At 40.0% G+C, this 17,420-nt stretch overlaps 2 protein-coding genes across 2 annotated transcripts; one reads left to right on the top strand and one right to left on the bottom strand.

Moving 5' to 3' along the window:
* The first annotated feature begins 3,119 nt into the window (after positions 1 to 3,119).
* Positions 3,120 to 4,061, top strand: LOC129653797 (olfactory receptor 10G9-like). Its single transcript, XM_055583485.1, has one exon. The coding sequence runs from the start codon at positions 3,126 to 3,128 to the stop codon at positions 4,059 to 4,061; it is 936 nt and encodes a 311-aa protein (XP_055439460.1). The 5' UTR covers positions 3,120 to 3,125.
* A 10,783-nt stretch (positions 4,062 to 14,844) lies between these two features.
* Positions 14,845 to 15,777, bottom strand: LOC129653796 (olfactory receptor 10G9-like). Its single transcript, XM_055583484.1, has one exon. It carries the CDS (start codon positions 15,775 to 15,777, stop codon positions 14,845 to 14,847), a length of 933 nt encoding a protein of 310 aa, XP_055439459.1.
* Positions 15,778 to 17,420: the final 1,643 nt, after the last annotated feature.

Below are 17,420 nucleotides of genomic sequence, written 5' to 3'. Positions count from 1 at the left end.
AAGCTAGTGGAGGTGATGGAATTCCAGCTGGGCTATTTCAAATCCTAAAAGATAATGCTGTGAAAGTTCTGCCTTCAAATGCCAGCGAATTTGGAAAACTCAGCAGTGGCCACGGGACTGGAAAAGGTCAGTTTTCATTCCAACCCCAAAGAAAGGCAATGTCAAAGAATTCTCAAACTCCCGCACAACTGCACTCATCTCAGATGCTAGCAAAATGAAAGTCGCTCAGTTGTGTCTGACTCTTTTCAACCCCATGGACTGTATCAGTTCAGCTCAGTTCAGTTGCTCAGTCGTGTCCGACTCTTTGTGACCTCATGAATCGCAGCAAGCCAAGCCTCCCTGTCCATCAGCATCTCCCAGAGTTCACTCAAACTCATGTCCATTGAGTCGTTGATGCCATCCAGCCATCTCATCCTCTGTCGTCCCCTTCTTCTCTTGCCCCCAATCCCTCCCAGCATCAGAGTCTTTTCCAATGAGTCAACTCTTCGCATGAGGTGGCCAAAGTACTGGAGTTTCAGCTTTAGCATCATTCCTTCTGAAGAACACCTAGGGCTGATCTTTAGAATGGACTGGTTGAATTTCCTTGCAGTCCAAGGGACTCTCAAGAGTCTTCTCCAACACCACAGTTCAAAAGCATCAATTCTTCGGTGCTCAGCTTTCTTCACAGTCCAACTCTCACATCCATACATGACCACTGGAAAAACCATAGCCTTGACTAGACAGACCTTTGTTGGCAAAGTAATGTCTCTGCTTTTGAATATGCTATCTAGGTTGGACATAAATTTCCTTCCAAGGAGTAAGAGTCTTTTAATTTCATGGCCGCAGTCACCATCTGCAGTGATTTTGGAGCCCCCAAAAATAAAGTCTGACACTGTTTACACTGTTTCCCCATCTATTTGCCATGAAGTGATGGGACCAGATGCCATGATCTTTGTTTTCTAAATGTTGAGCTTTAAGCCAACTTTTTCACTCTCCTCTTTCACCTTCATCAAGAGGGTCTTTAATTCCTCTTCCCTTTCTGCCATAAGGGTGGTGTCATCTGCATATCTGAGGTTGTTGATATTTCTCCCAGCAATTTTGATTCCAGCTTGTGCTTCTTCCAGCCCAGCGTTTCTCATGATGTACTCTGCATAGAAGTTAAATAAGCAGGGTGACAATATACAGCCTTGACATACTCCCTTTCCTATTTGGAACCAGTCTGTTGTTCCATGTCCAGTTCTAACTGTTGCTTCCTGACCAGCATATAGGTTTCTCAAGAGGCAGGTCAGGTGGTCTGGTATTCCCATCTCTTTCAGAATTTTCCACAGTTTATTGTGATCCACACAGTCACTGTATAGTCCATGGAATTCTCCAAGCCAGAATACTATAGTGGGTAGCCTTTCCCTTCTCCAGGGGATCTTCCCAATCCAGTGATCAAACCCAGGTCTCCCACATTGTAGGCAGATTCTTTACCAGCTGAGCCAAAGGGAAGTCCAAGTTTGTAGCCTATCCTTTCTCTGGCAGATCTTCCCCACCTAGGAATCAAACTGGGGTCTCCTGCGCTGTAGGCAGATTCTTTACCAATGCTAGCTAAGTAATGCTCAAAATTCTCCAAGTCAGGCTTCAACAGTATGTGAACTGTGAACTTCTAGATGTTCAAGTTGGATTTAGAAAAGGCAGAAGAACCAGAGATCATATTGCCAACATCCATTGGATCATAGAAAAAGCAAGAAAGTTCCAGAAAAACTTATACTTCTGCTTTATTGACTATACCAAAGCCTTTGACTGTGTGGATCACAAGAAATTGTGGAAAATACTTAATGAGATGGAAATACCAGACCATCTTACCTGCCCCCTGAGAAATCTGTTTGCAGGTCAAGAAGCAACAGTTAGAACTGGACATGGAACAACAGACTAGATCCAAATAGGGAAAGGAGTATGTCAAGGCTGCATATTGTCACCCTGCTTATTTAACTTATATGCAGAATACATCATGTGAAATGCCAGGCTGGATGAAGCATAACCTGAAATCAAGTTTTCAGGGAGAAATATCAATAACCTCAGATATGCAAATGACAGCACGCTTATGGCAGAAAGTGAAGAAGAACTAAAAGGCCTCTTGATGAAAGTGAAAGAGGAAAGTGAAAAAGTTGGCTTCTAACTCAACATTCAGAAAACGAAGATCATGGCATCTGGTCCCATCACTTGATGGTAAATTGATGGGGAAACAATGGAAACAGTGACAGACTATTTTTTTTTTTTGGCTCCAAAATCACTGCAGATGGTGACTGCAGCCATGAAATTAGAAGAGAGTTGCTCCTTGGAAGAAAAGCTATGGCCAACCTAGACAGCATATTAAAAAGCAGAGCCATTACTTTGCCAGCAAAGGTCCATTTAGTTAAGGCTATGGTTTTACCAGCAGTCATGTATGGATGTGAGTGTTGGACTATAAAGAAAGCTGAGTGCTAAATAATTGATGTTTTTGAACTGTGGTGTTGGAGAAGACTCTTGAAAGTCCTCTGGACTTCAAGAAGATCCAGCCAGCCAATCCTAAAGGAAATCAGTCCTGAACATTCATTAGGAGGACTGATGCTGAAGCTGAAACTCCAATACTTTGGCCACATCATGCGAAGAGCTGACTCATTGGAAAAGACCCTGATGCTGGGAAAGATCGAAGGTGGGAGGAGAAAGGGATGACAGAGGATGAGATGGTTTGATGGCATCACTGATGCAAGGACATGAATTTGTGCAAGCTTCAGGAGTTGGTGATGGACAGGGAAGCCTGGCGTGCTGCAGTCCATGGGGTCACAAAGATTCAGACATGACTGAGCAACTGAACTGAACTAGCAATATTTATGATACAACAGTGGAAATTTAAAATTGATTTCTCCTATTTTTTTACATATATCTGTGTGTGTTTCTGTCTCTCTGTGTGAGAGAGTTAGAGAGGTAAGAGAGGGAGAAGACAGAATCATTCTATCCTTTTTTTCAAAGGCGACTTGTTATAAACAAAGTTGAGTATGATCCTAGAACTATGTAGCATATATGATGCAGTTTTTGTATAGAAAATGGGTTTTCAGTTTTTGATTAAATGCTGAGTGCTCTTGATATTCCCATAGAGAGAAGGAGAGATCAAAAGTGGAGAAATGACAAACATGAGCCTAGTGACAACGTTCATCCTCACGGGCCTTCCCCATGCACCAGAGCTGGACACATTTCTCTTTGGAATCTTCCTGGTGATCTATGTCCTCACTGTGGTGGGGAACCTACTCATCTTGCTGGTGATTGTAGTGAATCCTCACCTGCACACCCCCATGTACTACTTCCTGAGCAACCTGTCCTTCATTGACATGTGGTACTCCACGGTCACTACACCCAAAATGCTGATGACCCTGGTTTCCCCAGAAGGCAGTCCTATCTCCTTTCCCAGCTGTGTGGCCCAGCTCTACTCCTTCCACTTCCTGGGCAGCACCGAGTGCTTCCTCTACACCGTCATGTCCTATGACCGCTTCCTGGCCATCAGTTACCCACTCAGGTACGCCAGCATGATGAGTGGGAGGACGTGCGCTCTCCTGGCCACAACCACGTGGCTCAGTGGCTCTGTGCACTCTGCTGTCCAGACCACACTGACATTCCGTTTGCCCTTCTGTGGACCCAACCAGATCCAGCATTACATCTGTGATGCACCAGCCATCCTCAAACTGGCCTGTGCAGACACATCCACCGTGGAGATGGTGATCTTTGTCAACATTGGGGTGGTGGCCTCAGGCTGCCTTCTTCTTATTGTGCTGTCTTACATGTCCATCATCCATTCCATCCTGAAGATCCACACCTCAGAGGGAAGATGGAGAGCCTTCCAGACCTGTGCCTCCCACTGCACTGTGGTCCTTTGCTTCTTTGGCCCTGCTGTTTTCCTTTACCTGAGACCAGGCTCCAAGGAGGTTGTGGACAGAATTGTGGCTGTTTTCTACACTGTGATGACACCCCTTCTGAACCCTGTGATCTACACCCTGCGGAACAAGGACGTGAAGAAAGCTCTGTTGAAGTTTAAAGACAAAGTAGTGTACTCAGAAAGCAAATAAGCTATATTATGTAGATACACATATTTAAAAAACTTAGTAATATAATTTAGTCATCAACAAGAAATGTATTACATTTATAGTTCTCAGTATGAAATTTTATCTAAATCAGCTAGTCAGGAATATTTGTTTGACTAATTTTTCTGAGGAATTTTAAAGGCCATATTAGGTTTTTTAAACATGATATTTCAGTTTATTGGGCTTCCTTGGTGGCTCAGATGGCAAAGAGCCTGCCTACAATGCAGGATACCTGGGTTTGATCCCTGGGTCAGGAAGAATCCCTGGAGAAGTGAATGACTATCCACTCCAGAATTCTTGCCTGGAGAATTCCTGGACAGAAGAGTCTGTCACACTACAGTCTATGGGGTCAAAAAGAGTCAGACATGACAGACCAACTAACATGTTAACACACTTTCACACTTCCAGTTTATTAATTTAGTGAAACCAAGGCACATATCATATTATCCTAAACTGCATAGTTCCTTGCAATGTAATTTGGTTTGACCTTTTCTATTGAATATCATTTAAAAAATTTGTTGGAGTGTAGTTAATTTCTAATAATATGTTAATTTAAGGCATAGAGCATAGCAATTCAGTTATACATGTACATATATTCATCCTTTTTCAGATTCTTTTCCTATGTAGGTTATTATAGGATGCTGAGTGGAGTTCCTTGTGCTGTATCATAGGTCCTTATTCATTATCTACTTTATATAGAGTTGTATATGAATGGACTGGTTCCCAATTGGGAAAGAAATACATCAAGGCTGTATATTGTCACCCTGCTTATTTAACTTATATGCTGAGTAAATCATGCGAAATGCCAGGCTGGATGAAACACAAGCTGGAATCAAGATTGCTGGGAGAATTATCAATAACCTAAGGCATGCAGATGACACCACCCTTATGGCAGAAAGTGAATAGGAACTGAAAATCCTCTTGATGGAAGTGAAAGAGGAGAGTGAAAAAGTTGGCTTAAACCTCAACATTGAAAAAGCTAAGATCATGGCATCCAGTCTGATCACTTCATGGTAAATAGATAGGGAAACAATGGAAACAGTGACAGACCTTTATTTTCTTAGGCTCCAAATCACTGAAGATGGTGACTGCAGCCATAAAATTAAAAGATGCTTACTCCTTGGAAGAAAAGCTATGACCATTCTAGACAGCATATTAAAAAGAAGAGACATTACTTTGCCAACAAAGGTCCATCTAATCAAAGCTATGGTTCTTCCAATAGTCATGTATGGATGTGAGAGTTAGACCATAAAGAAAGCTGAGTGCTGAAGAATTGATGCTTTTAAACTGTGGTGTTGGAGAAGACTGTTGAGAGTCCCTTAGAGTGCAAGGAGATCAAGCCAGTCCATCCTAAAGGAAATAAGTCCTGAATATTCATTGAAAGGACTGATGCTGAAGCTGAAACTCCAATACTTTGGCCACCTGATGCAAAGAACTGACTCATTGGAAAAGACCCTTATGCTGGGAACAACTGAAGGCAGGAGGAGAAGGGGATGACCGAGGGTGAAATGGTTGGATAGCATCACTGACCTGATGGGCATGAGTTTGAGTAGGCTCCGGGAGTTGGTGAAGGACAGGGAAGCCTGGTGTGCTGCAGTCCATGGGGTCGCAAAGAGTTGGACATGACTGAGTGACTGAACTGAACTGATATGAATGTTAATCCCAGGCTACTAACTATTATCTCTCACCCCACCTTGTTTCCCCTTTGGTAACTATAAAGTTTGTTTTTGGAATCTGTGAGTCTATTTCTGTTTTGTAAATAAGTTCATTTATATAATTAAAAAATATATAAAAATACCACTTTCTCCATCCATGCCTCTGTGGACATTTAGGTTGGTACTATGTCTTGGCTATTCTAAAATAGTGTTGCTATGAACATTGTAGTGCCTGTATCTTTTCAAATTATGGTTTTTCTCTGGATATATGCACAGGAGGGGATTACTAGATCATGTGATATTTCTATTTTTACTATTTTAAGGAGTTCCATACTGTTCTCCATACAGGTTGTGACAATTCACGTTCTCATCAATAGTGTACAAGGTTTCTCTCTTCTCCACAGCCTCTCTAGCATTTTTACATTAAAAAACATTATTCGTAGATTTTTTGAGGATGGCTGTTCTGACCAGTGTGAGGTGATACTTCATTGTAGTTTTCATTTGCAATTCTCTAATTATTAGTGATGTTGAACATCTTTTTATGTGCTTTTGGCACTCTGTATGCCTTCCTTTGGACTTCCTAAGTGGCTAAGTGGTTAGAATCTGCCTGCCAATGCGGGAGATGCAGGAAATGTGGGTTCAGTACCCTGGGCATAGAAGATCCCTTGGAGGAGGAAGTGGCAGCCCTCTCCAGTATTCTTGCCTGGATAATCCCATGGACAAAAGAGCCTGGCAGGCTACAATTCACGAGGCTGCAAAGAGTTGGATACAACTGAGTGACTGAGAATGCAGCATGCAGGCCTTCCTTTGAGAAATGTGTATTTAGATCTTTTGCCCATTTTTTGATTGAGTTGCTGTTTTTTTTTGACACAGAGTTGCTTGCATATTTTAGATATGAATCCTTTGACAATCGCTTCATTGGCAAGTATTTTCTCCCATTCCATGGCTTGTCTTTTTGTTTTCTTTATAGTTTTCTCTGCTGTGCAAATGCTTTTAGTTAAATTAGGTCCTATTTGTTTATTTCTGCTTTTATTTTCATTAATCTAGTAGGTGAATAGGAAAGCTACTTCTGCGATTTATGTCTGAGTGTTCTGCCTATATTTCCCTCCAAGACTTTTGTAGTGTTCAGCCTTATATTTGGGTTTTTGAACCATTTTGACTTTATTTTTGTGTTAGAGAGTGTTCCAAACTAGTTCTTTTACATGCAGCTTTACAGTATTCCCAGAACCACTTATGAAGAGACTGTCTTTTCTCTACTGTATATTCTTGCCTCCTTTGTCATAGATTACTTGGCCATATGTGTGGGGATTTATTTCTGGGCTTTCTATCTGGTTCCATTGGTCTAAATTTAAGTTTTTGTGTAGTACTGTACTGTTTTGATTACTGTAGCTTTGTATTATAGTCTGAAGTAAAGGAGCCTGGTACGTCCATCTTCACTTATCTTTGTCAGGATTGGTTTGGTTCTTCAGAGTCTTTTCTGTTTCCTTATAATTTAAATATTTTTTTACTCTAGTTTTGTGGAAAATGTCATTGGTCACTTGATAGGGATTGCTAAGAATCAGTAGATTGCCTTTTGACATATAACATTAGTAGTGGGTGTACAAAATAATATTTCAATATTTGTATATATCGCAAAATACCACAGTAAGTCTAGTTAACATTTGTCAAAATTCATAGCGACAATTTTTTTTTATTTTGTAAGAACTTTTAAGATCTGTTCTTTAGCAACTTTCAAATATATAATAGAATGTTATTAAGTATGATCACCATATTGTTTGTGCTGTCCCATGACTTATTTATTTAATAACTGGAAGTTTTCACCTTTTGACCCCCTTCATTCATTTTGCTCACTCTCCATCACCTGCCACTACCATATTCAGTTCAGTTCAGTTCAGTCGCTCAGTCATGTCTGACTCTTTGCGACCCCATGAATCACAGCACGCCAGGCCTCCCTGTCCATCACTAACTCCTGGAGTTTACTCAAACTCACGTCCATCGAATCAGTGATGCCATCCAGCCATCTCATCCTCTGTCGTCCCCTTCTCCTCCTGCCCCCAATCCCTCCCAGCATCAGAGTCTTTTCCAATGAGTCAACTCTTCACATGAGGTGGCCAAAGTACTGGAGTTTCAGCTTTAGCATCATTCCTTCCAAAGAACACCCAGGGCTGATCTCCTTCAGAATGGACTGGTTGGATATCCTTGCAGTCCGAGGGACTCTCAAGAGTATTCTCCAACACCACAGTTCAAAAGCATCAATTCTTCGGCACTCAGCCTTCTTCACAGTCCAATTCTCACATCCATACATGACCACCGGAAAAACCATAGCCTTGACTAGACGGACCTTTGTTGGCAAAGTAACGTCTCTGCTTTTGAATATGCTATCTAGGTTGGACATAACTTTCCTTCCAAGGAGTAAGCGTCTTTTAATTTCATGGCTGCAGTCATCATCTGCAGTGATTTTGACATTAGCAATCACTATTCTGTTTTTTATATCTATAAACTTGACTGTTTGTTGTTGTTGCTGATTCCACATACATGTGTGATCATAAGATATTTATCTTTGACTTAGTTCACTTAGCTTAATGTCCTCAAGGTCTGTTCATGTTGTCACAAATGGCAGGATTGCCTTCTTTCTCATTGGTAACTTATATTAAATATCCCATTATGTATGTGTGTGTGTGTGTACACATATATACACACACACATATATATACTGTGGTGAGATATATCTATATCTATATCTATATCTATATCTATATCTATATCTATCTATCACAGTCAAGAATGAAAGATAAGGTATTCCCTACAGGAACAATATAAGCATTGTACTCTGAATATTTTTCCTAGCCTTCCTCAAATGGATCCATGTTCTTTCCATAGAGTAACTAGTGAAGGAAAATACCACACCATTTTAAATTTCTTAAATTTTGGCTGTGCCAGCTGATAAATGGAGCGCTGAGCCAAGTCCACCTTGGAAAAATACTTTACCCTGCAATTAATTCCTAGTTCATAAGTGTGGAGTAGGAATTGATATCTCAGAATCTGAGAGAGTGTTCTTGTTGGCTTTCTGACCCTGGAGTAAGTAGGAGCTGTTCTAGGCCATGTGGAAGCCCTTGGTCTTCCCACTTTCAAGAAGAGTCATAAAAACTTTTGATTTTTGAGGAGACTCACAGAGGTTAATACTACTATCAAAAATTAGAAAGATCCAGAGGGATGGAATGGGGAGGGAGGAGGGAGGAGGGTTCAGGATGGGGAACACATGTATACCTGTGGCAGATTCATTTTGATATTTGGCAAAACTAATACAATTATGTAAAGTTTAAAAATAAAATAAAATAAAATAAAAATAAAGTGGAAAAAAAATAAAATTAGATCAAAAAAAATTAGAAAGATTCAGGATGAAAATTTTGATTACATTCCTATTTAACTCTACAGGTGCAGAATGATACAGAATCATAGATTTAATGGTATAGTGACCAAAGTCACAGCTCCTGATCTAGATGTGGTCTGATTAGTGTGTGTTAGGACAGCCATGAGTAAGGTGATCTCCAGCTGTTAATCACTTCTAATTTGTGAAAATTTCCAAAACACAATCTCATGCATAAAAATTTTCATATACATAATAGTTACATGCATAACACACATATTTCATAATGCTAAAATGAGATATGTGTGAACATGATCCAGTTTGAAAACAAAATGTTGCCTGAACCTCTGGAGCATCCTTTGTGATTTTCTCCCATAGCAATCTCTTCTCTTGGTATGAGAGATACAAACTACCCTGACATTACTGTTAGCACTCCCGTTGATTTTCTTTTACCAGTAAGTTTACCAACTATGTTTCATCCCTGTTTTGAACTCATATAAATGGAACCATGCAGCAGCATTTTAACCTAAAAATATCTGTTTAAAATATTTGACTTTGGTGTCTGTAGTTACTTAAAATTTTAAAAAATTATGTAGTTTCTGTTTTATGAATAAAACTTTTTTTTCTATGCTTTTCTGTACTTCCTCTCTCTTCTTTTCACACTGAACAACAATGTGAAAACATCAGATAATATCTTCTGAACAATAGTTTTTTTTTTTTCCTAAAGAAGTTCTCTTGATAATTTTTGCAAGGCAGATCTGTTGGCAACAAATTTGTTTGTCTGACAAAGTCATTATTTTACTTTCAAGTTGGAGGATAATAGTATTGGGTTTAGAAGTCCAACATGATAATTTTTTTTTATCACCTTTTAAGTATTTCACTCCACTATTTTCTTGATTGCCTGGTTTCTAATCATATTTCCTCTGAAATTCAGAGTGGTTTATGCATTTTGAATTGTAGGTCCTTATCAAATTGATATTTTGAGCTTATTTCTCTCATTCTATGTGCTGTTTTTTACCTTCTTCATGATGTCTTTTGGAGGATGTCTTATTTTGAGCAGTGTGGAAAGTTGAGGAGCCTGACACTTTCTGATTAATAAGGAAATCCTCTCTATTAAGTATAGCATCTTAATTGACTTAAATTTTTTTTTGAAATCTAAAACAATCATAGTTTTGATAATTATATTTTTATTACAGTGTTGCAATGTACTTTTATTACCAAGTTTCAATTGCCCATTGGGTAACTGAAGATCAGCTATTAGTATACATATATCCCCTCCTTCTTGAGCCTCCATCCCACCAGCCCCCCATACCACCCCTCTAGGTCATCACAGAGCACCAAGCTGAGCTCCCTGTATTATACAACAGGTTCCAACTAGCTATCTGTTTCATACATGTCGGTGAACCAATGCTTCTTTCTTGATTCTTCCCACCCCACCCTTCCCCCACTGTGTCCACATGTCCATTCTCTACATCTGAGTCTCTATTCCTACCCTGAAAATAGTCACATCTGCACCATCTTTCCAGATTTCATGTCCAACTCTTTACAACCCTATGGACTATATATATATATATATATATATATATATACACACACACATTAATATATAATATTTGTATTTTTCTTTCTGACTTACTTCACTGTGTATGACAGCCTTTAGGTCCATCCACATCACTACAAATGACCCATTTTTTTCTCCTTTGCATGGATGAGTAATGTTCCATTGTATATATGCATCACATCTTCTTCATCCATTCATCTGTCAATGGACATATAGGTTGCTTCTGTATCCTGGCTATTGTAAATAGTGCTACAATGGACATTGGGGTACATGTGTTTTTTTGAATTATGGTTTTCTCAGTATATATGCCCAGTAGTGGAATTTCTTGCAATACCTGCCGTCTAATTTGGTTTTCTCTTACCTTGGACGTGGGGTATCTCTTCATGGCTGCTCCAGCAAAGCACCGTCGCTGCTCCTTACCTTGGACGAGATTGCCCCTCCTGACCTTGAATGTGGAGTAGCTCCTCTCGGCCCTCCTGCACTGGCGCAGCCGCCTGTAAGAGAAACCTGTAAGTGAGATGGTTGCGAGAGGGCATCAGAGGGCAGACAAACTGAAACCATAATCACAGACAACTAGCCAGTCTGATCACATGGACCACAGCCTTGTCCAACTCAGTGAAACTAAGCCATGCCATGTGGGGCCACCCAAGATGGATGGGTCATGGTGGAGAGGTCTGACAGAATGTGGTCTACTGGAGAAGGGAATGGCACACCACTTCAGTATTCTTGCCTTGAGAACCCCATGAACAGTATGAAAAGGCAAAATGATAGGATACTGAAGGAGGAACTCTTCAGTTCAGTAGGTGCCCAATATGCTACAGGAGATCAGTGGAGAAATAACTCCAGAAAGAATGAAGGGATGAAGCCAAAGCAAAACAATACCCAGTTGTGGATGTGATTGGTGATACAATCAAGGTCCAATGCTGTAAAGAGCAATATTGCATAGGAACCTGGAATGTTAGGTCCATGAATCAAGGCAAAATGGAAGTGGTCAAACAGGAGATGGCAAGAGTGAATGCTGACATTCTAGAAATCAGTGAACTAAAATGGACTGGAATGGGTGAATTTAACTCAGATGAGCATTATATCTACTACTGTGGGCAGGAATCCCTTAGAAGAAATGGAGTAGCCATCACGGTCAACAAAAGAGTCCAAAATGCAGCATACATTTTGCTGGGACAATCAGCACATAAGAGGCAAATGTTGAATAAGAGGGAAAAAAGTTTAAATACATGAAATTTGATGCAATAACTTTATCTACTAATGGAAATATCTGACAAACTGAAGTTATTAGGGACTTGAACAAGGAAGGCAGGAACAGCATGTACAGAAAGAGAAGGCCCCTCTTTAGGATTGATATATAAAATTATGAGTGTGCATCAGAAGTTGGGTCCCTCAGTAAGTATAAACATACTGGGAAGTGGAAAGAGCCTGTAGCAGGGAGAGCATCTTAAATAAATGATACCAACAATTATGAAGGTGGAATACTACAAGAAAAAATAATATTTTTCCTTGAGAAGTCCACACCTTAATGTGAAGCTCACAAATATATAGTGTTATAAAGCACTTAGAATCTAAGTCAGGCAGAGTTAGGGTAGCTAAGGTGCTTTTCATAGTATACGGGGGAAATAAGTTTTTTTTAAAAAACCTACATTTGATATATAAACTACACACAACTGTAAAAAATTCTGTTCTTTGTTGCTTCAGTGATTATTGATGTTAACTGATATTTTGTCCTCAAATAATTAAAAGGTTCCTGGAATTATGTTATACCAATACAGAATTTCACTAGAATTTCACTCCATGGGTTTTGATGCTGGGTATTTGGGTGAAGGGCTTCCCTGGGGGCTTAGATGGTAAAGCATCTGCCTGCAATATGGGAGAACTGGGTTTGATCCCTGGGGCGGGAAGATCCCCTGGAGAAGAAAATGGCAACCCACTTCAGTACTCTTGCCTGGAAAATCCTATGGACAGAGGAGGCTGGTAGGTTACGGTCTCTGGTGTTGCGAAGAGTCAGACACGACTGAATGACTTAACCTAACCCATTTGGGATTAAACCTTAACCACATTCCTTACTAACTGTGTGAATTTGAGTAAGAAACCTGATAATCTTCAGTTTTCTACATTAGATATCAATAGTACCTATGGCATAGTGTTCATGTAATGATAAGGTCTCTAGTAAAGAATAAATAAGGTGTCTAATATATCCCAAGCTCAATAACACTTATGTTTTTGCCTCTGAATTGTTCCAGAATAATTTAATTCCATGTAATTTTAATGTTTCATGAACTTTATTGCAGTTAAATTACTTGAAAACTAGTAAATACAGAATATCAAATTTATTAAAACATTTGGAATAAATGCATTGTCAATAATGGTGTTAATCATGATACTAATTTATTATCAGTGATTTAAAGAAAACTACTTACATGCATCTTCACAAATACAATATTTCTGAAGATGTGTGAATCACTAGTCAATCACGAATATAGTTTGTAAAAGGATTGACTCTGAGAATCAGGCTATCTAGCTGGTGGTCCCAGGTTTGAATTTTAAAACTTTAATTAAGAAGCTATTGCATATTGGTACTGCTACAGTCCACAGAGTCACAAAAAGTCAGATGAGACTGAATGACCAATACTTTCACTTCTCAAAGCACTTTTACTTCTACTAACTCATTGAATCCTCCAAACAGTATTGTTAGAGAAGGTCTTTCACAGCTGAAAAACAGAGATACAAAGCATAACTATTTTAACCTTATTTGAACCAATATTTGCTTTTGTTTACATGCAGTTATAGCACTTCACCGATTGCATGTAGAAGTCCACTTGTATGGGCTGTGTAGCTATGCACTGGGGGGGTTTTAAGGGTGTTTTGTCTTTACTAGGCCTGATTTTTCTAACTTGTAAAAGAAATATGTTGAAATCCCATGATGCCAAGTGATTTAATTACACATTAATTTTTCTACTTTCTTTCTATAGGAAGCACACTTGGCTCCAGCCTACAATGTAGGGTGTCCTTGTCCTAGAGCAGGTTGAGGTTTGGTGAATCTGAATTTCCAAGACTCTGAAATATTGAGAGAAGGTGCTCTCTGAGCAGCATGACCTTCATCACCATCCACAGTGAAATGACCCAGCATAGAATGGTTGTGCTGAATATGAGCATCTGGTCCATTAATACAGGAATTTAAGGTCAGATTATGTGATGGAGACTGGAGGTGTCTGATGGTAGCTTCCTCCTGATCACACTGACCAAACCTGAGAAACCTCAGGGCTCTATGAAGGTGATGATGGTTCCCAGTCTCTGAAAGGAGCCTCTCAGATCCTGGCAGACCTACCTGGAGAGACAACAATCCTCTCAGATGTGTGGGACTCTTTCAGTGTGGGAGCACTGACCAGAGTCAAGAGGTCCTGGGAAGTGGGGTAGTTACCTTGAGACCATCATGCAAACACCCACACAGGTGTACGCACATGTGCGTGAACACACACACACACACACACACACACACACACACGCAGCCACACACACACAAAAAAAACCTGAGGAGACAGGTGCACAGCTGTATTGATCAGTAAGTGACCTCTGATAATTGTTGCTGTTCTTGAGCAGTGTCCTCAATTTGTGTGCATAATACATCAACAAAAAAGTATATTATCAACTTAGGTATATATAAATAGCTCACTATTCTGCATCCAAGATCCAAGTTGAATATTCACTCTTTAAAAAGGTAAAAATCATGTTATATGTCAATTATATATGAATACAATTAGAGGAAAAGGTAAAATAAACATGTTGCAGAGAAATGACTTCATAGATAAAAATTTAACATGTTTATCATAAATAAAAAATTTGTAATTTTTTCAATTGGATGGAATGGGGAGGGAGGAGGGAGGAGGGTTCAGGATGGGGAACATATGTAAACCTGTGGCGGATTCATTTTGATATTTGGCAAATCTAATACAGTTATGTAAAGTTTAAAAATAAAATAAAATTAAAAAAAAAAAATATCCTTGAAACAAATTTTCCAAAGAAGTTTGGATAAAGTTTAATACTGAGAACTATATACATAAAATTTTCACACTGATAAAATCATATATTGTACTATACTATATTGTATTTCTATGTTTCATTGTACTATTCTATTACTATATTTTTTAAATGAGCAAGTGTACATTACAGAGATTATTAGCTCTGCAAATACACTACTTTGTCTTTAAGCTTCAACAGAGCTTTCTTCACTTCCTTGTTCCTCAGGGTGTAGACCACAGGGTTCAGAAGGGGCATCATCACAGTGTAGAAAACAGCCACAATCCTGTCCATAGCCTCCTTGGAGCCTGGTCTCAGGTAAATGAAAACACAAGGAACAAAGAAGCAAAGAACCACAGTGCAGTGGGAGGCACAGGTCTGAAAGGCTCTCCATCTTCCCTCTGAGGTGTGTATCTTCAGGATGGAATGGATGATGGATACGTAGGACAGCACTATCAGGAGAAAGCAGCCTGAGGCCACCACCCCAATGTTGACAAAGATCACCATCTCCACGGTGGATGTGTCTGCACAGGCCAGTTTGAGGATGGGTGGTGCATCGCAGAAGTAATGCTGGATCTGGTTGGACCCACAGAAGGGCAAACGGAACGTCAGTGTGGCCTGGACAGCAGAGTGCACAGAGCCACTGAGCCACGTGGTTGTGGCCAGGAGAGCGCACATCCTCCCACTCATCATGCTGGCATACCTGAGCGGGTAACTGATGGCCAGGAAGCGGTCATAGGACATGACGGTGTAGAGGAAGCACTCGGTGCTGCCCAGGAAGTGGAAGGAGTAGAGCTGGGCCACACAGCTGGGAAAGGAGACAGGACTGCCTTCTGGGGAAACCAGGGTCATCAGCATTTTGGGCACAGTGACCGTGGAGAACCACATGTCAATGAAGGACAGGTTCGTTAGGAAGTAGTACATGGGGGTGTGCAGGTGAGGATTCACTATAATCACCAGCAGGATGAGAAGGTTCCCCACCACAGTGAGGACATAGATCACCAGGAAGATTCCAAAGAGAAATGTGTCCAGCTCTAGTGCATGGGGAAGGCCCGTGAGGATGAACGTTGTCACTAGGCTCATATTTGTCATTTCTCCAGGCTTTTGATCTCTCTTTCTCTCTATGGGAATATCAAGAGCATCCAGCATTTAATTGAGAACTGAGAACCTATTCTCTATATAGAAATTGCATTATACATGGTAGATAATTCTAAAATTATACTCCACTTTATTACAAAACTTCTTTGTTTTTTCTTTTTTTAAAAATATAAATTTATTTATTTTAATTGGAGGTTAATTACTTTACAATAATTTTATTTTTAATTGGGTGTTAATTACAATGTTGTGATCGTTTCTGCATGGAATACCTTCACTATCATCCTCTGTGTCTCTGTCTCTCTTTCTCTCTCTCACACACACAAATTGAGATATATATATATATATATACATATGCAGATGAAAGTACAAGAAATCCATTGCATATATTTATTGATGCATCATTGTTACTGTTGTTCAGTCACTAAGTCATGTCTGACTCTTTGTGACCCCATGAACCGCAGCACACGAAGCTTCCCTGTCCTTCACCATCTCCCAGAGTGTGCTCAAACTCATGCCCATTGAGTCAATGATGCCGTCCAACCATCTCATCTTCTGTCATCCCCTTCTCCTCCTGCCCTCAATCTTTGTCAGAATCAGGGTCTCTTCCAATGAGTTAGCTCTTTGTATCAGGTGGCCAAAGTATTGGGGCTTCAATTTCAGCATCACTCCTTCTAGTAAATACCACAAATTTAGTAGCATGCTGCTGCTGCTGCTGCTAAGTTGCTTCAGTCATGTCCAACTCTGTGCAACCACATAGACGGTAGCCCACCAGGCTCCCCCATCCCTGGGATTCTCCAGGCAAGAACACTGGAGTGGGTTGCCATTTCCTTCTCCAATGCATGATAGTGAGAAGTGAAAGTGAAGTCACTCAGTCGTGTCCAACTCTTAGCCACCCCATGGACTGCAGCCCACCAGGCTCCTCTGTCCATGGGATTTTCCAGGCAAGAGTACTGGAGTGGGGTGCCATTGCCTTCTCCGTTTAGTAGTATAAAACAATTCAAATTTACTGTCTTACAGTTTTTTGAGTAAGTTCAGAGCAGGTTAAGAATCTAAACTCCATCCAAAATCCCTACAACCTCCCATATGACCCAGAAAATGGCAACACTCACAACACTGCTGGCCTCATGCTTGTCTTCTTTTTAGATAGTTTTTCATGAGGCTCTGAGAACATAAACTTCATACGTGTTATCCCAACCACAGTCCCTGGGTAGGGACTGGTTTCTAATATAATGATACATATTACTATCTTAAATATATATGTATTCTTTAATGTTGGCTTTGTTAGAGATGATATTCCCAGCACCGCCCCCCCCCCATCTTCCAGTCCTCATAAATCCAGGTGATACTCCCAGAAGAGAAGATAATTCTGTCAAGTATTTGATTCTTATTTAAAGTTACTACCTGTTATAGGAAAGAGAGAGCCAACATAAGAGAAAAGAGCATATGCCAGCTTGAAGTCAAGAAAAGTTGGAATTGTGTACAATGGAAAGTGAGGCAGAAATGATGTTTGTAACAATGCAATAATGTTGAGGTCAGGGTTATTATGAATTATTTTTTGAGGGAAGACTCACCAAGATAGGAGAATTGAAGATATCTACTCTTAGCAAAGCCTATACAAAATGGATCTGATCTGCAGA

The sequence above is a fragment of the Bubalus kerabau genome, chromosome 5 (genome assembly GCF_029407905.1).
Source record: "Bubalus kerabau isolate K-KA32 ecotype Philippines breed swamp buffalo chromosome 5, PCC_UOA_SB_1v2, whole genome shotgun sequence".
NCBI lineage: Eukaryota > Metazoa > Chordata > Mammalia > Artiodactyla > Bovidae > Bubalus > Bubalus kerabau.
This window is presented reverse-complemented; position numbering and strand designations above follow the sequence as displayed.